The sequence below is a fragment of the Rhinatrema bivittatum genome, chromosome 18 (genome assembly GCF_901001135.1).
Source record: "Rhinatrema bivittatum chromosome 18, aRhiBiv1.1, whole genome shotgun sequence".
Taxonomy (NCBI): domain Eukaryota; kingdom Metazoa; phylum Chordata; class Amphibia; order Gymnophiona; family Rhinatrematidae; genus Rhinatrema; species Rhinatrema bivittatum.
In genome coordinates this window covers 60360573-60385677 of record NC_042632.1, presented here as the reverse complement: position 1 = coordinate 60385677, position 25105 = coordinate 60360573, and the positions used below count along the sequence as shown (strand labels likewise).

At 43.7% G+C, this 25105-nt stretch overlaps 1 protein-coding gene across 26 annotated transcripts in view; it reads right to left on the bottom strand.

Annotated features, from left to right (window-relative positions):
- The window catches only part of LOC115079838 (PE-PGRS family protein PE_PGRS33-like), a 97489-nt gene that overhangs the window by 47712 nt on the left and 24672 nt on the right, over positions 1-25105 (bottom strand). For all 26 annotated transcript variants that reach the window (XM_029583740.1, XM_029583741.1, XM_029583749.1 and 23 more), the window contains exons 5-17: positions 24591-24617; positions 16797-16820; positions 15967-15996; positions 15490-15522; positions 15345-15374; positions 15200-15232; positions 15056-15088; positions 12150-12173; positions 3936-3959; positions 2626-2655; positions 2149-2181; positions 2007-2036; positions 965-997 (exon numbers count right to left, since the gene is read on the bottom strand). In XM_029583740.1, coding sequence (XP_029439600.1) covers positions 965-997; positions 2007-2036; positions 2149-2181; positions 2626-2655; positions 3936-3959; positions 12150-12173; positions 15056-15088; positions 15200-15232; positions 15345-15374; positions 15490-15522; positions 15967-15996; positions 16797-16820; positions 24591-24617 — 384 coding nt within the window. The remainder of the gene's footprint in view (positions 1-964; positions 998-2006; positions 2037-2148; positions 2182-2625; positions 2656-3935; positions 3960-12149; positions 12174-15055; positions 15089-15199; positions 15233-15344; positions 15375-15489; positions 15523-15966; positions 15997-16796; positions 16821-24590; positions 24618-25105) is intronic.

Sequence of the window (25105 nt, the reverse complement as noted above, 5' to 3'; positions counted from 1 at the left end):
TTTTTACTAAAAGGTCTGAAATTTCATTTTTTAGTTCCTTCAGAATAGCAAAGTCACTTTACAGAACAGCAGGGGCAAAAGTATGGGTTAGTGCAGCAGACAGAGTCAACAGCACCACCCTAAAGATCATCTTCAAAACTTTTTTGAATGACACTTTACTTGTTTAATAGAACACCCTAGCTCCGCCCTCTTTCAGGTACACGTAAAGTTGCTCTCGCCCTCCTTTTATCCGTATGACCCTTGAGGTAATTATCAAATGGCCTCTGTACATGTGCAGAATGGTGTTTTACGTGTGTTCAAGCCCAGCCTACAATTTCACCCAAGAATAACCCATGTGCATAGCTTTATCTGCATTTTGGGTGGGGTAATCTTTTAAAAAGGACATTGCTGCCCATAAAACAGTATTCTGCCTTCAAAGTCTCTCTGAAAATAGCCCCCAAGCCCCTAGAGGGCATCTTTCTAATGGTGCTCATAAGTGTAAAGGCCACGCGTATCTTTTACCCTCAGACTTCACCTCAGGTTTCAAAGGGAAATCTTTCCTTTTCAAAAACTGAGTGGAGTAGAAGCCCCGTGTAGAGACCTGCAGCTGCTAACATGCCCCGCCCTAACTGCGCCCCAGGACCGCCTCCTCTGCCTGCGGTAAAAGGAAGCGTGCACGGCTCTGCACTTCTATTTCCACCAGCAGAAGGGGACGCAATCCTCAAAGAGCCCATGTCAGCATTTAAAACACTGCTTCACTTAGAGGATAATTGAACTAAGTTGAGACATTACTTGTGTATTACTGTTATGTTTTAATGCGGTTCTATGTCTTATGTTGGAATCCGCACTGAACAAATTGTTCACAATATCACCCTAAAGGAGAGAATGAGAGCAGAGAGTTTAGGGAGGAGGATCTCATGGGAGGGGCAAGGAACAGCAAAGTCACTTTAGGGAACAATGAGCAGGAGAAAAGCTTTGCACTTACCAGAACACCAGTCACAGTGCTAAGAACACCATCCTAAAGGGAAGAACATAAGACATAAGAACATAAGAAAATGCCATACTGGGTCAGACCAAGGGCCCATCAAGCCCAGCATCCTGTTTCCAACAGTGGCCAATCCAGGCCATAAGAACCTGGCAAGTACCCAAAAACTAAGTCTATTCCATGTAACCATTGCTAATGGCAGTGGCTATTCTCTAAGTGAACTTAATAGCAGGTAATGGACTTCTCCTCCAAGAACTTATCCAATCCTTTTTTAAACACAGCTACACTAACTGCACTAACCACATCCTCTGGCAACAAATTTCAGAGTTCAATTGTGCGTTGAGTAAAAAAGAACTTTCTCCGATTAGTTTTAAATGTGCCCCATGCTAACTTCATGGAGTGCCCCCTAGTCTTTCTACTATCCGAAAGAGTAAATAACCGATTCACATCTACCCATTCTAGACCTCTCATGATTTTAAACATCTCTATCATATCCCCCCTCAGCCGTCTCTTCTCCAAGCTGAAAAGTCTTAACCTCTTTAGTCTTTCCTCATAGGGGAGCTGTTCCATTCCCCTTATCATTTTGGTAGGCCTTCTCTGTACCTTCTCCATCACAAATATATCTTTTTTGAGATGCGGCGACCAGAATTGTACACAGTATTCAAGGTGCGGTCTCACCATGGAGCGATACAGAGGCATTATGACATTTTCCGTTTTATTCACTACTCCCTTTCTAATAATTCCCAACATGGTTTGCTTTTTTGACTGCCACAGCACACTGAGCCGACGATTTCAATCTGTTATTCACTATGACGCCTAGATTTCTTTCTTGGGTTGTAGCACCTAATATGGAACCCAACATTGTGTAATTATAGCATGGGTTATTTTTCCCTATATGCATCATCTTGCACTTATCCACATTAAATTTCATCTGCAATGAGAATGAGAGCAGAGAGTTTAGGAAAGAGGGTCTCCTGGGACGGACACAGAATAGCAAAGTCACTTTATAGGACAATTAGCAGACGCAAAGGTTTAGACTTACACGACCAGCCAAACTGTTAAGAAGACCACCCTAAAGAAAAGAATGAGAGCAAAGATGTTAGGTAGGAGGATCTCATGGGACGAGCACAGAATAGCAAAGTCACTTTATGAAACAATTAGCAGCAGGAAAGCTTTGGACTTACGACAACATTAGTCACAATGTCAACAGCACCACCCTAAAGGAAAGAATGAGAGCAGAGATTTAGGGAGGAGGAGGATCTCATGGGGAGGACACAGAATAGCAAAGTCACTTTAGGGAACAATTAAGCAGGCGGAAAGGTTAGGATTTACCCGAGCATCAGTTACACTAACAACTAGGGTTGCCAATTGGCTCCAGATTTTCAGATGCAATCCTTATTTTACCTCCATCCAGCATTGCATTCAGGGACTTTTACTTATGATGTCTCCATTTTGTTGCCTAGGAAAAGCAAGAGCACAAGCTCCTGCATGATGTGACAGAAAACCAGGACTTGATCAGCCAGTCGTGATAATCTGGAGTCAGTTGGCAACTCTACTGCTATCAGCTCTAGCCTAAAGGAAAAGCATTGAGTTTAGGGAAGAGATTTTCATGAACAGAGCCACTTTATGGAACATTAGCAGGAGCAAAGGCTTAGACTTACGTTATCAAGTACAAGACATAGAAGACCACTCTAAAGGAAAGAACGAGAGCAGAGAGTTTAGGGAGGAGGATCTCATGGGTTGCGTACAAAAGAAAAAGTCAATTTATGGGTCAATTAGCAGGAGCAAATGCTAAGGCTTCTTGGAATAAGCCCAATGGGCTCATTCTAAAGGACAGAATCCAAGCAGTGAGTTTAGGGAAGGGCACCGATTAGCAAACGTAAGTCAGTAATTTAGAAGCATTAATTTAAGTCATTCTCCCTCTGCTCAAGAAGGCTTAAATCAAAGGAGAGATGGTGACTTGAAACTCTAAGGATATAAATGTGAATAAAGGCATTTGCCAGATGCTCCTAAGATTGCTTCAGTTGTCACAATGTAAAAACAGGGAGTTTGGATTGTATGGATTTTGATAATTTTCATTCCGTTTCCTCCCTGCCATTTTTAAGTAAAATCATTGAGAAAGTGGTTTCAAGACAGCTGCAGGGTTTTATCGATGAGCAGCATCTGCTTGATGACATTTTTCTATGGCGGCTTCACAGCTTTATAATGAGAAACCGGCTGAGACAAAATCTGAAACATCTTTGATTAGATTTTGAAACCTTTTAAAAGCTCATTTATTTTCTCAAGCAATTGAAATTTGAATGTGGTTTGCTTCTGCTCACAGATTTAACTTGTTTTATCTTATTCATGAGCTATGGAATGTTTCAGACCTTCTTCATGTATATGTTTGCAATTTAATTGATATGTCTAATTATATGAAAGTGATGATGGGATCCAGTTAGAAGGTTGGATAACGCAGCATACATATTTTAAATAAATACAGCAAATATTTTTTTAAAAAGATAAAAGAAGGCTAATTGCTCTTGATTATGATGAACAGCAGACCAGGGTTTGAGTCCTGCTGTTGCTCCTTGTGACCTTGGACAAGTCACTTTAAACTCCATTGCCTCAGGTACAAAAAACTTAGATTGTAAGCCCTCTGGGGATAGTGAAATACCTACAGTACCTGAATGTAAACCGGTGTGATATCTCAGATTGAGATCAAATGTCAGTATATAATAATAATAAAAAAAATCTATGTACAGACTTTACTGCTGTGTGGGATACATACAGAGGATCTGTAACGAAGTAATGCTAAATTAATTGGACACATGGTGAGCCTAGATAGACCATGCAGTCTTTTTCTGCCCTCATGTTTCTATATTTCTATGTTTAACAAATCCACAGAGCTAAGAGGAGCTGAACCAGCGATCAATTAATAAACATGTCTCATGCTTCTGAAATTGTTTGTCATATAGTAAATTGGACTTACCAACGAATTTGTAAGAGATGAAATCTGAAAAAATAAAATAAAGAAAGCAATGAATAAAATGCACACCTTAGCTAACTCAATGGCTCCGTGGCAGAGCCATGAGGAAGGTCCTCAGTTTGATTCCTGAGTTGAATCTTCTGCTTCCTATTTTGTCCAGTGCTAAGGATGCTGCAGTAGCAGCGTCTATGGTCCCAGGGGATGGGGGGAGGGTGGGGGGTGGGTGGGAGAAGTCATGGTCATTGAGTGACCCCTGGCATCGTACTCACAGATGACACCTGGTGGCCTGATGAAATTAATAGCAGAGGCTATTCCCTAAGTCAACTTGATTAATAGCAGTTAATTGACTTCTCTTCCAAGAAATCCAAATCCAGCTACACTAATTGCCCTAACCACATCCTCTGGCAATGAATTCCAGAGCTTAATTGTGCATTGAGTGAAAAATAATTTTCTCCGATTAGTTTTAAATGTGCCCAATGCTAACTTCATGGAGTGCCCCCTAGTCCTTCTATTATCCAAAAGAGTAAATAACTGATTCACATCTACCCGTTCTAGACTCTCATGACTTTAAAGACATATCAGCCCTCTATGTGAAAACCTTACTGTGTCTGCATGTACCTTTTTCTATCATCTAAAGAATGGCACAATAAGGGTTTGGTGTTTATTGCCCAGCGATGGGGCGATAGCAGTTTTAGGATATTCCGAGACTTAAGGCAGGATTTCGATCTTCAACCTGATTCTCAAGTGTTTGATTTGTAATTGTGGCAAGCTTGGGATGGTAATTTGGAGTTAACCAAGCTGTCTAGGCCTTTGAATTGTACGGAATATATATATTTTTTTAATGATGTTGAAGCTTCTGCTAAAAGTATAACAGTGCTATATTGAGGAATGTAGACTGCTAAATTTGTTTCTGTGACTAGTTGATGCTGGAATGCAAATTTAGGTTCGAATCTGGACTCCAAAAACTGGAAAACTAAATAAGAACATAAGAACATAAGAAATTGCCATGCTGGGACAGACCAAGGGTCCATCAAGCCCAGCATCCTGTTTCCAACAGAGGCCAAAAACCAGGCCATTACTTCTGCTTTTTGTATCTCCATATGTGTTAAGCAGATGGGGCTCATGGCAAAGCTCTCACAGAGAACGTATTGCACCCTTGTATTTCATGCTAAGCTTTTCTCAGATGCAGCTTTTGTCTGCTGGAGAGGGTGGGCTGAGACTGGCTTGTAGCTGCATATGTGGTGGTACTGATCAGGGGTCCAACACTTTTGGTCACAAGGTGCACAAGAAATGGCCAATATATTAGATATCCCAGTATATATTGTTCCATCGGTGGCTCTTTTAGGTTGGTAGGCCAAGTCTCTGATTCCTGAGAAATTCGGCTGCTGTTGGTGGCCCAGTTTACTATCTCAACCTTTGGGAAATGTAATCCTTGCATAAAATATTGGCATGCTCATGTTCGTGACATGCTTGTCTTGAAAAGCTACGTTATAATCTCAGGGGGGAGAATTTCAAATATAATATAATCTGGGGTCTTGTAACCCCTATTACCATTTACCATGATGGGTGTGATCTCCTTCCATCTTGCCTTCGGTTTAATACTACCATGCAATTTGTTTCTCTGGGATCTCTTTGAATGTAATTATATATATATATATATATATATATACATATATATATATATATATATATATATATATATATATATTGTACTGATCTCGCATGACTCTTTATTTTAAAATGTTACAGCATACAATATTAGAACATAAAAAGAGAGTTAAAAGCCAAATATCAAAAGGCGACTTATCCTGCGCCTTCCAGTGCAAAGCCACAGGTTGTGTAGCAGCTACAAGCAGATGCACTATCAGAGCAGTGTGCACTGTGCTTTGGGGAAAGATAACTGGAATAGGCAAAGCTAAGAAAACTGTTATTACCTCACAGGGCACAAGAAAGCTCGTGCAGTTACATATCCAAGATAAGACTTCCTCCCAATATCCCATTATCAAGGGGTAGAAAGAGCCAAGCCCTCCGTACCACATTCAGCATTCATCAGAAGAGCAGTCACATTGTGGAACATTTAGGAGGAGCAAAGGTTTAGACTTAGATCAAAGCTCTGGCTAGAACGACCTTTTTAAGTTAGATAGACCAGTGAGCCTGACTTCAGTGCTGGGAAAAATAGTGGAAACTATTCTCAAGATCAAAATCATATAGCATATAGAAAGATATGGTTTAATGGAACACAGTCAACATGGATTTACACAGGGCAAGTCTTGCCTAACAAATCTGCTTCAATTTTTTGAAGGGGTTAATAAACACGTGGATAAATGTGAACCGGTAGATGTAGTGTATTTGGATTTTCAGAAGGTGCTTGACAAAGTGTTACGGTCGTGGACCCTTGGGCCGGTTGGGACTGAGGGTGGTATGCTATGGAAGGCCACAGCAAGCGTTCCAGCTGGGAGGCGGCTCGGAAAAGACACAGAGGAGACTTCACCACTGGAGGTCCGAGGTCCCCCGAGGAGTAGCCCGTAGGGACCCGGACCTCTTGGACTTAGGTGGAGTCCTATGCGACCAAGGACCCAGGTAACGGCTGAAGAGATGGGTGATGACTGGACCCAGGTGGATAAAGTGTCTTCACCCTCGGAAGCCCGCGGCTCCCCTGGGAGGAGCCCATGAGAGCCCGAGCCGCTGGGACTTAGGAGAAACCTCTGGGCCAGCAAGTAACAGATATCTGAGATGAGGAAGAGGCCGAAGTCAGAGTCCAGGAGCGAAGACGGGTCAGGAGCCAGGAGTCCGAGAACTACGCCAGAGCCAGGGACGAAGCAGAAGATGGAGTTGAGGACGGAGCCGGGTCAGAAGCCAGAAGTCAGACGTCAATACAAAAACCAAGGGGCGGAAGCAGGAGACAGGTCAGGAAGCAAGCCGGGTCGAAGACAGCAGCAATCCAAAGTGAACACAGCAACTAGCAAGCCAGGAAACCTGAGGAACCTCGTTGCAAGGCGAGGATCCAATCCCAGCTGCAGGGTAATATACCCTGCAGCGTTTGACGTCATCCTAGGAGCTGTCCTAGGTTTCCCGCGCTGGCCCCTTTAAGACTGGAGCCCCTCACGTACGCCTAGTGGTTGGGGCCAGCGACGGGGAGTCGGCGGCATCTCCCTCGCAGTGGAGACGCCGGGGAAGGCCGCGGAACAGGCCTGGGAGGCCAGAGACGGACTCGCGCGGGCCGGCCCCAGCCCGGTCCCGTAACACAAAGTCCCTCATGAGAGGCTTCTAAGAAAACTAAAAAGTCATGGGATAGGAGGCGATGTCCTTTCGTGGATTACAAAATGGTTAAAAGACAGGAAACAGAGAGTAGGATTAAATGGACAATTTTCACAGTGGAAAAAGGTAAACAGTGGAGTGCCTCAGGGATCTGTACTTGGACCGGTGCTTTTCAATATATTTATAAATGATCTGGAAAGGAATACGATGAGTGAGGTTATCAAATTTGCAGAGGATACAAACTTATTCAGAGTAGTTAAATCACAAGCGGATTGTGATACATTACAGGAGGACCTTGCAAGACTGGAAGATTGGGCATCCAAATGGCAGATGAAATTAATGTGGACAAGTGCAAGGTGTTGCATATAGGGAAAAATAACCCTTGCTGTAGTTACACGATGTTAGGTTCCATATTAGGAGCTACCACCCAGGAAAAAGATCTAGGCATCATAGTGGATAATACTTTAAAATCGTCGGCTCAGTGTGCTGCAGCAGTCAAAAAAGCAAACAGAATGTTAGGAAATATTAGGAAGGGAATGGTTAATAGAACGGAAAATGTCATAATGCTTCTATACAGAGCTCCATGGTGAGACCGCACCTTGAATACTGTGTACAATTCTGGTCGCCGCATCTCAAAAAAGATATAATTGCGATGGAGAAGGTACAGAGAAGGGCTACCAAAATGATAAAGCGGATGAAACAGCTCCCCTATGAGGAAAGGCTGAAGAGGTTAGGGTTGTTCAGCTTGGAAAAGAGACAGCTGAGGGGGGATATGATAGAGGTCTTTAAGATCATGAGAGGTCTTGAACGAGTAGATGTGAATCGGTTATTTACACTTTCGAAAAATAGAAGGACTAGGGGGCATTCCATGAAGTTAGCAAGTAGCACATTTAAGACTAATCGGACAAAATTCTTTTTCACTCAACGCACAATAAAGCTCTGGAATTTGTTGCCAGAGGATGTGGTTAGTGCAGTTAGTGTAGTTGGGTTCAAAAAAAGTTTGGATAAGTTCTCGGCGGAGAAATCCATTAACGGCTATTAATCAAATTTATTTAGGGAATAGCCACTGCTATTAATTGCATCAGTAGTATGGGATCTTCTTAGTGTTTGGGTACTTGCCAGGTTCTTGTGGCCTGGTTTGGCCTCTGTTGGAAACAGGATGCTGGGCTTGATGGACCCTTGGTCTGACCCAGTATGGCAATTTCTTGTGTTCTTATGAAACTATGCATTGTTTAAAATATATTACAGCCAAGGATTTTAGAACTGTGATTCAGTTTTTGTGTTTACCACTGCTATATAAAAGAACCAATCAATCAATGCTCACATGCATACATCAAAATAACCAAAAAAAGAAAGAAAATGTAAGCAAAAGCATAACAAAATGATCATTAAAACCACCTGAAGCATAAGCCAAGAACAGTAATCGCCAGTATAAACAGCAAGGGCTACCACACAGATTAATCAAGGCAAAAGCTGTAATCATACACTTTTGTGCAACCAATGTGCTCTTGGGAAACATCTCAATTAAAATGCATCAAACCTGTGTGTCAGACCTTAGTAAATTTCAAAGGAAACCCAGATAGAGATGTGTGACCAAGGCTGCCATGACAGCAAAATATCCAATGATATGCTTGACAATATACTGCCACGTTTTGCTTTCACTTGTGGTTGAAATCTGAACGATTTCTTTTTTAGTACATTCGGCTTTTTCTTTGTTTAATTTGGCCGATGGATTGCCCCATCTAGTGGATTATATTAATGTCACTTTCACTGTGGACACTGTGCTGTCTGTTCACTGCCCTTTCATTGGTGGGTTAGGGTTCAGTGATACCATAGCACAGTAACGGAGAAACAGCCTCACGGGCGTATATTCATGCTTGCTTGCTGACACGCGTCCATTTTATAACACGTGCACATCTACGCACGTATGGTACAAGTTCGGCAGCACGCATGTGCATGTACACGCAGTTTTATATGGGATGCACGTATGTGTACACAAATGCCGGATCTACTTTGTAAGGGGGGGGGATTTTTATTAGATACACGCGCTCACGCAATTACCAGTTTCCCCAGTCTGCTCCCAGTCACCCAGGTAAAGGCTAGGCCTTCCTAACCCCCCTCCCCCCCAATTAACCTGCCCTGCCTCTCTTTTAGCTTTAACCCTTCAATCCTTGCTAACTAGCCTCGTTTTTGTTATTATGCTAATTAGACACCATCCATAGCAGAAGTAAAGATACACGGATAGGAGGACCCTGGTTTGTGCTTGTGCACGTAAATACTTATGCAGTGGTTTAATGTTAAAATCCAGGAACGCCTATGCACTGCCCAGACCACTCCCACACCCCGCCCCTTTCTCCCAAAAAATGTTTGTGCGCGTACCAGAAGATACAGGATCTGCACGGCACACGCCAGCCCGAGAAACCTGCGGGTCTCCTGGCTTTGGCATGCTCAGAGCTTTTAAACTTTTCTGTAGTGTGGGGTCTATGCCCATTTCTGTATATCGGGAAGTTCCATCATCTGCCTATCAATGAGCACCTTAGGTGTTTCTGTAGTGTGGGGTCTATGCCCCTTTCTGTATATCGGGAAGTTACGTCATCTGCCTATCAATGAGCACCTTAGGTGTTTCTGTAGTGTGGGGTCTATGCCCCTTTCTGTATATCGGGAAGTTACGTCATCTGCCTATCAATGAGCACCTTAGGTGTTTCTGTAGTGTGGGGTCTATGCCCCTTTCTGTATATCGGGAAGTTACGTCATCTGCCTATCAATGAGCACCTTAGCTGGATTCAGCCGCAGGCTATGGAAGCAGAGAAACATCACTCCCCTGATTATTTTTAACTCTCTATTTTGAATAAAGCTCAGCAGAGGTTTTGGAGGTGGGGAGGACTATAATTTGTGACTTTTACAGAGTGATGCCAAAAGCTCTAAACAAGGACATCAATTTGATCTGGGATTTTTTTGTTCTGATGTCAGCTTTCACTTGTCCCCTCTGCATAAATTGACGGTGTCTGATGTCATTTAAACCTCATTTGAATGTGAGACATTGGGTCCGCTGTGAGTGAGGAGCTATTAAACCCAGGGTCATCTTCCCATTAAAAATATCTTAATCATCAGTCAAACCTTGTCTTCCTGTTATTGGAGTGCAGGCAATGATGCTAAAACACTTAGAAGGGTTGGTGTTTTGCTAAATAAAAAAACATTTTTGAACTTTGCTTGACCAACATCCTTGGTTTTTATTCAGAAAACATCCTGGGAGTTTGCTAAATGACATAATGCGGTTTGTTTGATGGAGGAATCCCAGGTATACAGTCAAACATATCATCGGATATTTTGTTATCATAGAAGTATTGGCCACAAATGCAGATTGCCTATTTCGGGATTTTGTTCTATTCAAATCTCTTCCTTTTTCTGAAGTTTAATAAGAAGATGCAATATCACTGAGATGTTTACACAAGGACACACATGATTGCAGCTTTAGCCTTAATTAAGCCTATGCAATACCCCTTGCTTTATAAATTGGAGATTATGCCTCTCCAGGGGTGGCTCAAGGCAATTTGCTGCCTGAGGTGAGGGATGAGATGGTGCCCCCTCACAGATACACTGTCGCATACTCACACATACATGCTTGTATACACACCCACAACCTCTCTCTCTCTCACACAAACAATGACACACTCTCAGGCTCTCCCCCCGAGCTCTTATTCCCCTGGATTCTCTCATACACACACGCTTTCACTCTCACTGGCTCCCTCACACACACACACCCCCACAGGCAGCCACCCCTTCATTCACCCACCCACACACAGGCTCTCACCCTCCCACCTCAACACACACAAGGTCTCTCACACCCATACAGGCTCTCACCCCCCTCCAACACACACACAAGCAGTCACCCACACACGTCCATAGATCTTAGATCTTTTTTTTTTTTAAGCACTGCGTCCTCCTCCTCTCTTGGATTGCCAGTTTCGAGGCAGCAGGAGATGACCAGTAGCATTTCTTCCGACATCATCTCCTGCTGCCCGGGGTTGCCACTGAGCAGATTAGGCAGGGGTTTGGTTTATCCCTGCCCGATCCAATGTTTGACTCTGGAGGGAGGGTGAGACAGTGGCTGCGGCACAAGTGTTTTGCAGGGGCACTTTTTGCCGCTCCAAACTTCTGCCACCTGAGGCCGCCACCTCACCCTGCCTCATGGTTTATGCTTCTGGCATTTTCATGATAAGCTTTGTGTGGTCATTATGTTATAAGTGTTTTTGCTACATTTTTCTGTTTAGGTTACCTTGTTTTAGCCAACATAGATTTTTGTGAGCACTGTACGCAGGACTCCCAAAAACTTAATAGGATCTGCATTTGGCCCAAAATGGGGCAGCAGGGTAATTACTGCTATAGAACTGCATGAAAGTGTTAGTGCCAGGCTGCCGGCAGTACATCAGGTGCCAATGCCGCAGCGAGTCCGGTTTAAAACTCTGACTCCTGCACAAGGAGCTGCACAGTGAAAATCCTTCCTGTCTGTCTGATCGTTAGGAGGATTTACATCAATGCGGGAGCTGCGTTCCTCAGGACGGGATCCACTTGTTCTTCCGTCCTTGGGACACTATCGCCTGCGTGAATCACAGGGGGGAACATTCTTCTTCTCAGCACCCACAATCTGATACACGTTCCCTGCTGCCCTGAGAGGGGAAGACCATTATTTGGATTTGAGAAAACAAAATTCCTTATTCTTTTTAAATAATGTTAAGGCAGATTTTGTTTTTATGCCTAAGGGCAGTTTGAAGGCTTCTTAATTTTGAATTAATGTTCTTTATTTTATTGTTATGTTTTAATGCAGTACTGGGCAACCAGTCGGAAATGGCAGAATATAAGAACAGGTAAGGAAATAAATACAAAAATAATTAGAGCAGTGCATTTAGGGAAGAGGTTCTCACGGGATGGGCAGAGAATGGAATAGAATAATGGACTTACCAAGCCTTGCAGATCAACAATACCCTTAAAAAAAAAAAAAAATCAGAGCAGTTTATTTCATTCATTCATTCATTTATTTATTTTATGTTTTTCTAGACCGACATTCATTGGGAACATCTCATCGGTTTACAAGGAACACAAAATGCAGCGTAAGGGCTTTACATGCAACTGATTTCAAACAAAAACCAATAACATAAGGAGGGTTGATTAAATAATACAAGTAATATAAGTTTAGATATAAAATGGCAATAAGGTATTTGCAGGGTGATAGGATGTGGAAGGAGAGAAGAAGAGGAGGCAAGGTAGAAGTGAGGTGGAAATATTGCTGGGGGGGCTGTAGATGACACTGTATTAAGTAAATGCCTGTTGGAATAGCCGGGTTTTTTGAACAGTGCTCTTGGCGTAGGCCGGTGGGCATAGAGTTCCAGATTGCAGGTCCTGCAATGGACAGGGCACTTTTTTTCGTGGTGGTACGATGTGTAAGTTTAGGAGAGGGTTGCCAGATATTGGGATCTGGTGGGCCTATTGAGGGGAAGGAAATGTTGGGAGTCATTAAGCAAATTTTGGTTGTGTAAGGTTTTGTGTATGATGAGAGGGTGTTACAGAAGTGAATTTTGAGAAGACATTCTAGAAAACAACCAAAACTTATTATTTTTACACAATTTAATGTCTGATTTTATGCTTTAATGTCTAAAGACAGTATGAAGGAGCCTTCATTTTGTTTTAATGTTCTTTCTTTTGTTATGTTTCAAAGTAATTGTCTGTGTTTTGCTGGAATCCACACTGGAGGAGTATTTGGAAGTTGCAGAATATATGAACAGGTAAAGAAATAAATGTTACGTCAGTCGACCACAGAGGCCCTGGCCGACCATGCTCACCTTTCCCCGCAGCTGACGTCCAGCTCCGGGCCACCCGGCACCGAGGCCAGCAGCTCATAGGTTCCCCGCTCGGCCTGCTCCACGAGCAAGAGGCCTTCTCCCGTGGGAGGAACGCCGCCGCCAGCTAAGCCCTGCCCCCTGACGCTGCTGAGACGCGTGCGCCATCAATGGCCTCTCCCCTTAAAGGGCCCAGGGTGGGAAGCCTGGGCCAACCCTCTGGATGACATCATCACTGCAGGGGTATTTAAGGCCTTCCTACTCCACATTCCAGTGAGTTAGCAAGGATTCTCCTCCTAATTCCACTTTCACTGGGATTTCTTCCAGCTTTATTCCACTTCGTTGCAGATGCTCGTTGTTCCAGAGTTCCTGCTCGAACGCCTTAGGTACTCGCTCCTCGGGGGCCTTGCTGCGCTCCGGTCCTTCATCCCTCAGAAGGACTTCGTCACTTTCAGCCTACAGAGTGAGTACTTCTACTACCCAGCCTGTCTCTCCTTCTTCTCCATCTACAAGTGTGGATTCATGGCGCATCCCACTCTGCAGACCACTACCGGATCCACCTTCAACATCTTCTTGGTGAGAGCACGTTACAGCGTACCCTGCGTTGCTGACTACTACTGGATATCATCGCTGGGAAATTCTCTCTCTGGACTCTGCCTCACTGTCCACTTCTCGGACAATTCTCATCATTGCAGTATAATAGTAATGCACTCTCTTCTCTGAGTGCATTAGTACTGGAGCTAGCCTATCGTAGCAAGTCCCCACGGGGCTCCTCCCTGTGGGTGGAGTCCCCTCTTGCTACGACTCAGGGCCCACGTTTCACACCAAATTATAACAATAAAGAAAGAATGAGAGCAGTGAGTGCAGGGAAGAGATTCTCATGGGAAAGACACAGAACAGCAAAGTCACTTTACAGAACAGCAGGGGAAAAAGTATGGGTTAGTGCAGCAGACAGAGTCAACAGCACCACCCTAAAGATCATCTTCAAAACTATAAATCTGTTTCAAATTTTTGTACATTAATTAAACTTTTGGAAAAGTACGTTTCAATGCAGCGAGAGGATTATTTATCATTTTGGTTTTAGAATGACACTTTACTTGTTTATTTATTTATTTAAAGCTTTTCTATACCGGCATTCATGATACAATCATATCATGCCAGTTTACAAATAACAGGGGGTGCAATAACTTTGTTCTTTTAACCAGTGCAGAGGAAGCAAAAAAAGTTTAATAGAACGCTTAACTCCGCCCTCTTTCAGGTACACGTAAAGTTGCTCTCGCCCTCTTTTTATCCGTATGACCCCTGAGGTAATTATCAAATGGCCTCTGTACATGTGCAGAATGGTGTTTTACGTGTGTTCAAGCCCGGCTACAATTCCACACAAGAATAACCCATGTGCATAGCTTTATCTGCATTTTGGGTGGGGTAATCTTTTAAAAAGGACATTGCTGCCCATAAAACAGTATTCTGCCTTCAAAGTCTCTCTGAAAATAGCCCCCAAGCCCCTAGAGGGCATCTTTCTAATGGTGCTCATAAGTGTAAAGGCCACGCGTATCTTTTACCCTCAGACTTCACCTCAGGTTTCAAAGGGAAATCTTTCCTTTTCAAAAACTGAGTGGAGTAGAAGCCCCGTGTAGAGACCTGCAGCTGCTAACATGCCCCGCCCTAACTGCGCCCCAGGACCGCCTCCTCTGCCTGCGGTAAAAGGAAGCGTGCGCGGCTCTGCACTTCTATTTCCACCAGCAGAAGGGGACGCAATCCTCAAAGAGCCCATGTCAGCATTTAAAACACTGCTTCACTTAGAGGATAATTGAACTAAGCTGAGACATTACTTGTGTATTACTGTTATGTTTTAATGCGGTTCTATGTCTTATGTTGGAATCCGCACTGAACAAATTGTTCACAATATCACCCTAAAGGAGAGAATGAGAGCAGAGAGTTTAGGGAGGAGGAGGAGGATCTCATGGGAGGGGCACAGAATAGCAAAGTCACTTTCGGGAACAACGAGCAGGAGAAAAGCTTTGCACTTACCAGAACATCAGTCACAGTGCCAAGAAGACCATCCTAAAGGGAAGAATGAGAGCAGGAGTTTAGGAAAGAGGGTCTCCTGGGACGGACACAGAATAGCAAAGTCACTTTATAGGACAATGAGCAGGAGGAAGGCTTTGGACTTACCAGAACACCAGTCACAATGGCAACAGCACCATCCTTAAAGAAAGAATGAGAGCAGAGAGTTTAGGAAAGAGGCTTTCATGGGAAGGGCACAGAATAGCAAAGTCACTTTATAGGACAATTAGCAGCAGGAATGGTTTAGACTTACACGACCAGCCAAACTGGTAACAAGACTAACCTAAAGGAAAGAATGAGAGCAGAGAGTTTAGGGAGGAGGAGGATCTCATGGGACGGACACAAAACAGCAAAGTCACTTTATAGAATAATTAGCAGGAGGAAAGCTTTGGACTTACGACAACATTAGTCACAATGTCAACAGCAACACCCTAAAGGAAAGAATGAGAGCAGAGATTTAGGGAGGAGGAGGATCTCATGGGGAGGACACAGAATAGCAAAGTCACTTTAGGGAACAATTAAGCAGGCGGAAAGGTTAGGATTTACCCGAGCATCAGTTACACTAACAACTAGGGTTGCCAATTGGCTCCAGATTTTCAGATGCAATCCTTATTTTACCTCCATCCAGCATTGCATTCAGGGACTTTTACTTATGTCGTCTCCATTGTGTTGCCTAGGAAAAGCAAGAGCACAAGTTCCTGCATGATGTGACAGAAAACCAGGACTTGATCAGCCAGTCGTGATAATCTGGAGTCAGTTGGCAACTCTACTGCTATCAGCTCTAGCCTAAAGGAAAAGCATTGAGTTTAGGGAAGAGATTTTCATGAACAGAGCAACTTTATGGAACATTAGCAGGAGCAAAGGCTTAGACTTACGTTATCAAGTGCAAAACCTAGAAGATCACTCTAAAGGAAAGAACGAGAGCAGAGAGTTTAGGAGGAGGATCTCATGGGCTGCATACAAAAGAAAAAGTCAATTTATGGGTCAATTAGCAGGAGCAAATGCTAAGGCTTCTTGGTGTAGGCCCAATGGGCTCATTCTAAAGGACAGAATCCAAGCAGTGAGTTTAGGGAAGGGCACAGATTAGCAAACGTAAGTCAGTAATTTAGAAGTATTAATTTAAGTCATTCTCCCTCTGCTCAAAAAGGCTTAAATCAAAGGAGAGATGGTGACTTGAAACTCTAAGGATATAAATGTGAATAAAGGCATCTGCCAGATGCTCCTAAGATTGCTTCAGTTGTCACAATGTAAAAACAAGGAGTTTGGATTGTATGGATTTTGATCATTTTCATTCCGTTTCCTCCCTGCCATTTTTAAGTAAAATCATTGAGAAAGTGGTTTCAAGACAGCTGCAGGGTTTTATCGATGAGCAGCATCTGCTTGATGACATTTTTCTATGGCGGCTTCACAGCTTTATAATGAGAAACCGGCTGAGACAAAATCAAAGTGAACTTATGTATGTCAGTCCTTGGAAAAGTCTGCATGTACAATCTATGTACAGACTTTACTGCTGTGTGGGATACATACAGAGGATCTGTAATGAAGTAATGCTAAATTAATTGGACACATGGTGAGCCTAGATAGACCCTGCAGTCTTTTTCTGCCCTCATGTTTCTATATTTCTAAGAGGAGCTGAACCAGAGATCAATTAATAAACATGTCTCATGCTTCTGAAATTGTTTGTCATATAGTAAATTGGACTTACCAACGAATTTGTAAGAGATGACATCTGAAAAAATAAAATAAAGACAGCAATGAATAAAATGCACACCTTAGCTAACTCAATGGCTCCGTGGCAGAGCAATGAGGAAGGTCCTAAGTTTGATTCCCGAGTTGAATCTTCTGCTTCCTATTTTGTCCAGTGCTAAGGATGCTGCAGTAGCAGCGTCTATGGTCCCAGGGGATGGGGGTGGGTGGGAGAAGTCATGGTCACTGAGTGACCCCTGGCATCGTGCTCACAGATGACACCTGGTGGCCGGATGAAATAAATAGCAGAGGCCATTCCCTAAGTCAACTTGATTAATAGCAATTAATTGACTTCTCCTCCAAGAGATCCAAATCCAGCTACACTAATTGCCCTAACCACATCCTCTGGCAATGAATTCCAAAGCTTAATTGTGCATTGAGTGAAAAATAATTTTCTCCGATTAGTTTTAAATGTGCCACATGCTAACTTCATGGAATGCCCCCTAGTCCTTCTATTATCCAAAAGAGACCTTGGTGTAACCCTTGACTCCCAATTCAGCCTCCAGAATTTTATCTCCTCCACCATCAAGAATTGTTACCATAAACTACATACCCTCAAAAAACTCAAGCCTCTCCTGCATGCTAGCAACTTTAGAACAGTCCTACAAGCCCTGATACTATCTAAGATAGACTACTCAAACGCACTACTCCTAGGTCTTCCTAAGAACACTATAGCCCCATTGCAGCTGCTACAAAATGCAGCTGCGCGAATATTAACAGGCACTCGCAGAAATGAACACATTACACCCATTCTCAAACAACTGCACTGGTTCCTCATCACTGCTAGAATTCAATTTAAGACCCTTACCCTCATACACAAAGCTATTCATAATCCGGACATGCGTTGGTTCACAGACACACTGCACATTCGCTCCACCTCCAGACCCACAAGAATGCCATATATAGCATCCATACACACGCCCTCTCCTAAACTCTTTCAACTTTCAGCCACCAAACAACGCGTCCTATCTTTAGCTTGCCCGTCCCTATGGAACACAATCCCACCCAGCTACGCCTCGAGACCCGCCCTAAGAAATTCAGGCAGAAACTTAAGACGTAGCTATTCACGCACGCCTACGCATGATCCCGCCACACCCCCTCCCCCTGCTCCCTCTTCTTTGATTGTTTGTATCTTGTATATATGTTTCTAAGTTTATTTCGTGCTTATTGAATGTATACCATAGCCCCTGTTGACCTGACCCCATTCCCCCATTTATATTATCAGTTACATTGTAAAGCCCTGTGGGCTGATTTCACGTTGTATGGAAACCAATGTGATGTTTTCTTAACGAGTATCGGTACATAAAAATTTTTTAAATAACTAAATAAAAAAAGTAAATAACTGATTCACATCTACACGTTCTAGACTCTCATGACTTTAAAGACATATCAGCCCTCTATGTGAAAACCTTACTGTGTCTGCATGTACCTTTTTCTACCATCTAAAGAATGGCACAATAAGGGTTTGGTTTTTATTGCCCAGCTATTGGGCGATAGCAGTTTTAGGATGTTCCAAGACTTAAGGCAGGATTTCGATCTTCAACCTGATTCTCAAGTGTTTGATTTGTAATTGTGGCAAGCTTGGGATGGTAATTTGGAGTTAACCAAGCTGCCTAGGCCTTTGAATTGTACGGAATATATATATATTTTTTTATTGATGTTGAAGCTTCTGCTAAAAGTATAACAGTGCTATATTGAGGAATGTAGACTGCTAAATTTGTTTCTGTGACTAGTTGATGCTTGGAATGCAGATTTAGGTTTGAATCTGGATTCCAAAACCTGGAAAACTATATGGACTTCTGCTTTTTGTATCTCCATATGTGTTAAGCGGATGGGGCTCATGGCTAAGCTCTCACAGAGAAAGTATTGCACCCCTGTATTTCATGCTAAGCTTTTCTCAGATGCAGCTTTTGTCTGCTGGAGAGGGTGGGCTGAGACTGGCTTGTAGCTGCATATGTGGTGGTACTGATCAGAGGTCCAACGGTTTTGGTCACAAGGTGCACAAGAAATGGCCAATATATTGGATATCCCAGTATATATTGTTCCATCGGTGGCCCTTTTAGGATGGTAGGCCAAGTCTCTGATTCCTGAGAAATTTAGCTCTCAGCTGCTGTTGGTGGCCCAGTTTACTATCGCAACCTTTGGGAAATGTAATCCTTGCATAAAATATTGGCATGCTCATGTTCGTGAGCTGTTTTAAAGGGTCGGGATGGGTTTTTCGTTTATCGGCTCGGGCGCAGCCGATAAAAAAAACCCCCAATTGGGCCGCACGAAAAAAAATTCACGATGTGAATCGGATCCTGAATCGGAACCGATTCAGGTTCCGATTCATCTCTCTTCTCTCTACCACCCTCAGCATTCACCAGAAGAGCAGTCACTTTGTGGAACATTTAGGAGGAACAAAGGTTTAGACTTAGATCAAAGCTCTGGCTAGAACGACCTTTTTAAGTTAGACCGACCAGTGAGCCTGACTTCAGTGCCGGGAAAAATAGTGAAAATTATTCTCAAGATCAAAATCGTAGAGCATATACATGGTTTAATGGAACACAGTCAACATGGATTTACCAAATGGAAGTCTTGCCTAACAAATCTGCTTCATTTTTTTGAAGGAGTTAATAAACATGTGGATAAAGGTGAACCGGTAGATGTAATGTATTTGGATTTTCAGAAGGTGTTTGACAAAGTACCTCATGAGAGGCTTCTAAGAAAACTAAAAAGTCATGGGATAGGTGGCGATGTCCTTTCGTGGATTACAAACTGGTTAAAAGACAGGAAACAGAGAGTAGGATTAAATGGTCAATTTTCTCAGTGGAAAAGGGTATGCAGTGGCTCAGGGATCTGTACTTGGATTGGTGCTTTTCAATATATATATATATATATATATATATATATATATATAAATGATCTGGAAAGGAATACGATGAGTGAGATTATCAAATTTGCGGATGATGCAAAATTATTCAGAGTAGTTAAATCACAAGCAGACTGATATATTACAGGAGGACCTTGCAAGACTGGAAGATTGGGTATCCAAATGTCAGATGAAATTATTGTGGACAAGTGCAAGATGTTGCATATAGGGAAAAATAACCCTCGCTGTAGTTACACGATGTTAGGCTCCATATTAGGAGCTACCATCCAGGAAAAAGATCTAGGCGTCATAGTGGATAATACTTTAAAATAGTCATCTCAGTGTGCTCAGTGTGCTGCAGCAGTGAAAAAAGCAAACAGAATTTTAGGAATTATTAGGAAGGGAATGGTTAATAGAACGGAAAATGTCATCATGCCTTTATATCGCTTCATGGTGAGACCGCACCTTGAATACTGTGTGCAATTCTGGTCGCCGCATCTCAAAAAAGATATAATTGCGATGGAGAAGGTACAGAGAAGGGCTACCAAAATGGTAAGGGGGATGAAACAGCTCCCCTATGAGGAAAGGCTGAAGAGGTTAGGGCTGTTCAGCTTGGAGAAGAGACAGCTGAGGGGGGATATGATAGAGGTCTTTAAGATCATGAGAGGTCTTGAACGAATAGATGTGAATCGGTTATTTACACTTTCGAATAATAGGACTAGGGGGCATTCCATGAAGTTAACAAGTAGTACATTTAAGACTAATTGGACAAAATTATTTTCACTCAACGCACAATAAAGCTCTGGAATTTGTTGCCAGAGGATGTGGTTAGTGCAGTTAGTGTAGCTGGGTTCAAAAAAGGTTTGGATAAGTTCTCGGCGGAGAAATCCATTAACGGCTATTAATCAAATTTACTTAGGGAATAGCCACTGCTATCAATTGCATCAGTAGCATGGGATCTTCTTAGTGTTTGGGTAATTGCCAGGTTCTTGTGGCCTGGTTTGGCCTCTGTTGGAAACAGGATGCTGAGCTTGATGGACCCTTGGTCTGACCCAGCATGGCAATTTCTTGTGTTCTTATGAAACTATGCATTGTTTAAAATATATTACAGCCAATGATTTTAGAACTGTGATTCAGTTTTTGTGTTTACCACTGCTATATAAAAGAACCAATCAATCAATGCTCACATGCATACATCAAAATAACCAAAAAAAGAAAGAACATGTAAGCAAAAGTATAACAAAATGATCATAAAAACCACCTGAAGCATAAGCCAAGAACAGTAATCGCCAGTATAAACAGCAAGGGCTACCACATAGATTAATCAAGGCAAAAGCTGTAATCATACACTTTTGTGCAACCAATGTGCCCTTGGGAAACATCTCAATTAAAATGCATCAAACCTGTGTGTCAGATCTTAGTAAATTTCAAAGGAAACCCAGATAGAGATGTGTGACCAAGGCTGCCATGACAGCAAAATATCCAATGATATGCTTGACAACATACTGCCACGTTTTGCTTTCACTTGTGGTTGAAATCTGAAAGATTTTTTTTTTTAGTACATTTGGCTTTTTCTTTGTTTAATTTGGCCGATGGATCGCCCCATCTAGTGGATTATATTAATGTCACTTTCACTGTGGACATTGTGCTGTCTGTTATAATTTGTGACTGTGGTGCCAAAAGCTCTAAACAAGGACATCAATTTGATCTGGGATTTTGTTGTTCTGATGTCAGCTTTCACTTGTCCCCTCTGCATAAATTGACGGTGTCTGATGTCATTTAAACCTCATTTGAATGTGAGACATTGGGTCCGCTGTGAGTGAGGAGCTATTAAACCCAGGGTCATCTTCCCATTAAAAATATCTTAATCATCAGTCAAACCTTGTCTTCCTGTTATTAGAGTGCAGGCAATGATGCTAAAACACTTAGAAGGGTTGGGGTTTTGCTAAATAAAAAAACATTTTTGAACTTTGCTTGACCAACATCCTTGGTTTTTATTCAGAAAACATCCTGGGAGTTTGCTAAATGACATAATGCGGTTTGTTTGATGGAGGAATCCCAGGTATATAGTCAAACATATCATTGGATATTTTGTCATCATAGAAGTATTGGCCACAAATGCAGATTGCCTATTTCGGGATTTTGTTCTATTGAAATCTCTTCCTTTTTCTGAAGTTTAATAAGAAGATGCAATATCACTGAGATGTATACCAAGGACACAGGTGATTGCAGCTTTAGCCTTAATTAAGCCTATGCAATATCCCTTGCTTTATAAATTGGGGATTATTCCTCTCCAGGGGTGGCTCAAGGCAATCTGCTGCCTGAGGTGAGGGATGAGATGGTGCCCCCTCACAGATACACTGTCGCATACACACACATACATGCTTGTATACACACCCACAACCTCTCTCTCCATCTCACACAATGACACACTCTCAGGCTCTCCCCCCCGAGCTCTTATTCCCCTGGATTCTCTCATACACACACGCTCTCACTCTCACTGGCTCCCTCATACACACACACAGGCAAGCTCCCATTCATTCTCACACACACACACACACACAAACCCCCAGGCAGGCACCCCTTCATTCACCCACCCACACCCACCGGCTCTCACCCTCCCACCGCAACACACACAAGGTCTCTCACACCCATACAGGCTCTCACCCCCCTCCAACACACACACAAGCAGTCTCCCACACACGCCCATAGGTCCTAGATCTTTTATTTGTTACGCTTGGGCTCCGGTCAGGAGTCGTGAACACCACCCAGCAGGGTGGCTCCAGGGGGAGAGAGACAGGAAGCTTAGAAACAGTGTCTGATTCCAGGCTGGGTCAGGGCAGGCAACAAAAAGCAGTGTCTAGTTCAGGCTGGGTCAGGGCAGGCGGCAAGGAGCAGAGTCTAAGTTCAGGCTGGGTCAGGGCAGGCGGCAATCAGCAGTGTCTGGGTCCAGGCTGGGTCAGGGCACAGTAAGCAGGGCAAGGCAGGTCAGAAGGCCCGTAGGCCACACACACACAGAAGGCCCGTAGGCCACACACCATAAGCGGGGCAAGGCAGGTCAGAAGGCCCGTAGGCCACACACACACAGAAGGCCCGTAGGCCACACACCATAAGCGGGGCAAGGCAGGTCAGAAGGCCCGTAGGCCACACACACACAGAAGGCCCGTAGGCCACACACCATAAGCGGGGTAAGGCAGGTCAGAAGGCCCGTAGGCCACACACACACAGAAGGCCCGTAGGCCACACACCATAGGCGGGGCAAGGCAGGTCAGAAGGCCCGTAGGCCACACACACACACACAGAAGGCCCGTAGGCCCCACACCATAAGCAGAGCAGGCAGGTCAGAAGGCCCGTAGGCCACACATACACAGAAGGCCCGTAGGCCACACACCGTAGTCAGGGCAAGCAGGTCAGAAGGCCCATAGGCCACACATACACAGAAGGCCCGTAGGCCACACACCGTAAGCAGAGCAGGCAGGTCAGAAGGCCCGTAGGCCAGGTAAGAAAAGCGAGGAAGAAGGCCCGAAGGCCGCGCAGGGCTAGGCAAGGGAAGGCCCGAAGGCCACGCAGGGCTAGAGCAGGGAGCCCAGGAGAGCTCGATGCCGAAGCACCGAGGCAACTGTCAGGCAGGGTTATAAGGACACACCCAGAGCACAGAGTGGACAGAGGAGATGGACTGGGCCTGTCTGGAAAGCCAGCACTAGAGGGACCCCTGGTGGTGAGGCGGTTGCACTGCAGCCAAAACTGTAACATTATTTTTAAGCACTGCGTCCTCCTCCTCTCTTGGATTGCCAGTTTAGACGCAGCAGGAGATGACTAGTAGCATTTCTTCCGACATCATCTCCTGCTGCCCGGGGTTGCCACTGAGCAGACTGGGCAGGGGTTTGGTTTATCTCTGCCCGATCCAATGTTTGACTCTGGAGGCAGGGTGAGGCAGCGGCTGCGGCACAAGTGTTTTGCAGGGCATTTTTTGCCACCTGAGGCCGCCACCTCACCCTGCCTCCTGGTTTATGCTTCTGGCATTTTCATGATAACGTTTGTGTGGTCATTATGTTATAAGTGTTTTTGCTACATGTTTCTGTTTAGCTTACCTTGTTTTAGCCAGCATAGATTTTTGTAATGCACTGTACGCAGGACTCCCCAAAACTTAATAGGATCTGCATTTGGCCCAAAATGGGGCAGCAGGGTAATTACTGCTATAGAACTGCATGAAAGTGTTAGTGCCAGGCTGCCGGCAGTACATCAGGTGCCAAGGCCGCAGCGAGTCCGGTTTACAATTCTGACTCCTGCACAAGGAGCTGCACAGTGAAACTCCTTCCTGTCTGTCTGATCGTTAGGAGGATTTACATCAGTGCGGGAGCTGCGTTCCTCAGGACGGGATCCACTTGTTCTTCCGTCCTTGGGAACACTATCGCCTGCGAGAATCACAGGGGGGATCCTTCTCCTTCTCAGCACCCGCAATCTGATACACGTTCCCTGCTGCCCAAAGTGGGGAAGACCATTATTTGGATTTGAGAAAACAAAATTCCTTATTCTTTTTAAAAAATGTTAAGGCAGATTTAATGTTTTTATGCTTAAGGACAGTATGAAGGCTTCTTAATGCAGTTCTATGTGTTATTTTAATATCCACACTGAGAACTATTTGAATGTTACAGAATGTGTAAATAAAGGAATGAAGAGTAGTGAGTTTAGAGAAGAGGTATCCATAGGACAGGCACAGAACAGCAAAGTCACTTCCTGCAGCCCTGGCACCCATTCTATCTGTGCCTCGGAGTTGAAAACCCTCTTCTACCCTGTAACAGACACTTACGGAAGGGAGCGGGATAAAAGCACCAACATTTCCTTCAGGTGGCAAAATCCTGTATCCATCCCTGACTTTATGGAACAAAGGTTGATACTTACCAGTTCATTCAGATCCTGAAGATTAACCTAAAGGAAAGAATGAGAGCAGTGAATTTAGGGAGGAGGATCTCGTGGGACGGTCACAGAATAGCAAACTCACTTTATAGAAGAATTAGCAGATGCAAACGTTTATGCTTGCGATTATGTTTAATGCATCATTAAAGGGACGGTGAAGAGACGAACTGACGCATGCTAAGATCCCCCACATCGACCTCCCACTCATGAAGAAATCTCCAAGCAACCATAACTAAGTCCCACCAATGATCTGAGAGACATTGCAGGTTTATGGAGCAAACATCTATAAAAATGGGAGGTTTCCCAATTAACAAAGAAGAAGAAACGAAGAACAACAGGAGAGCAGATGACATGAAGGGGGACCTCACACTCTGAGAGACATCAAGGACTTCAACCCAAGAGAGTAAGAGAGGGAGATAATTATAAGGGCAGTAAACAGAATTTGAAATACATTATTGAGTGACGGCTATACTGAGTATTTTGATAAGAATTTTTAAAAC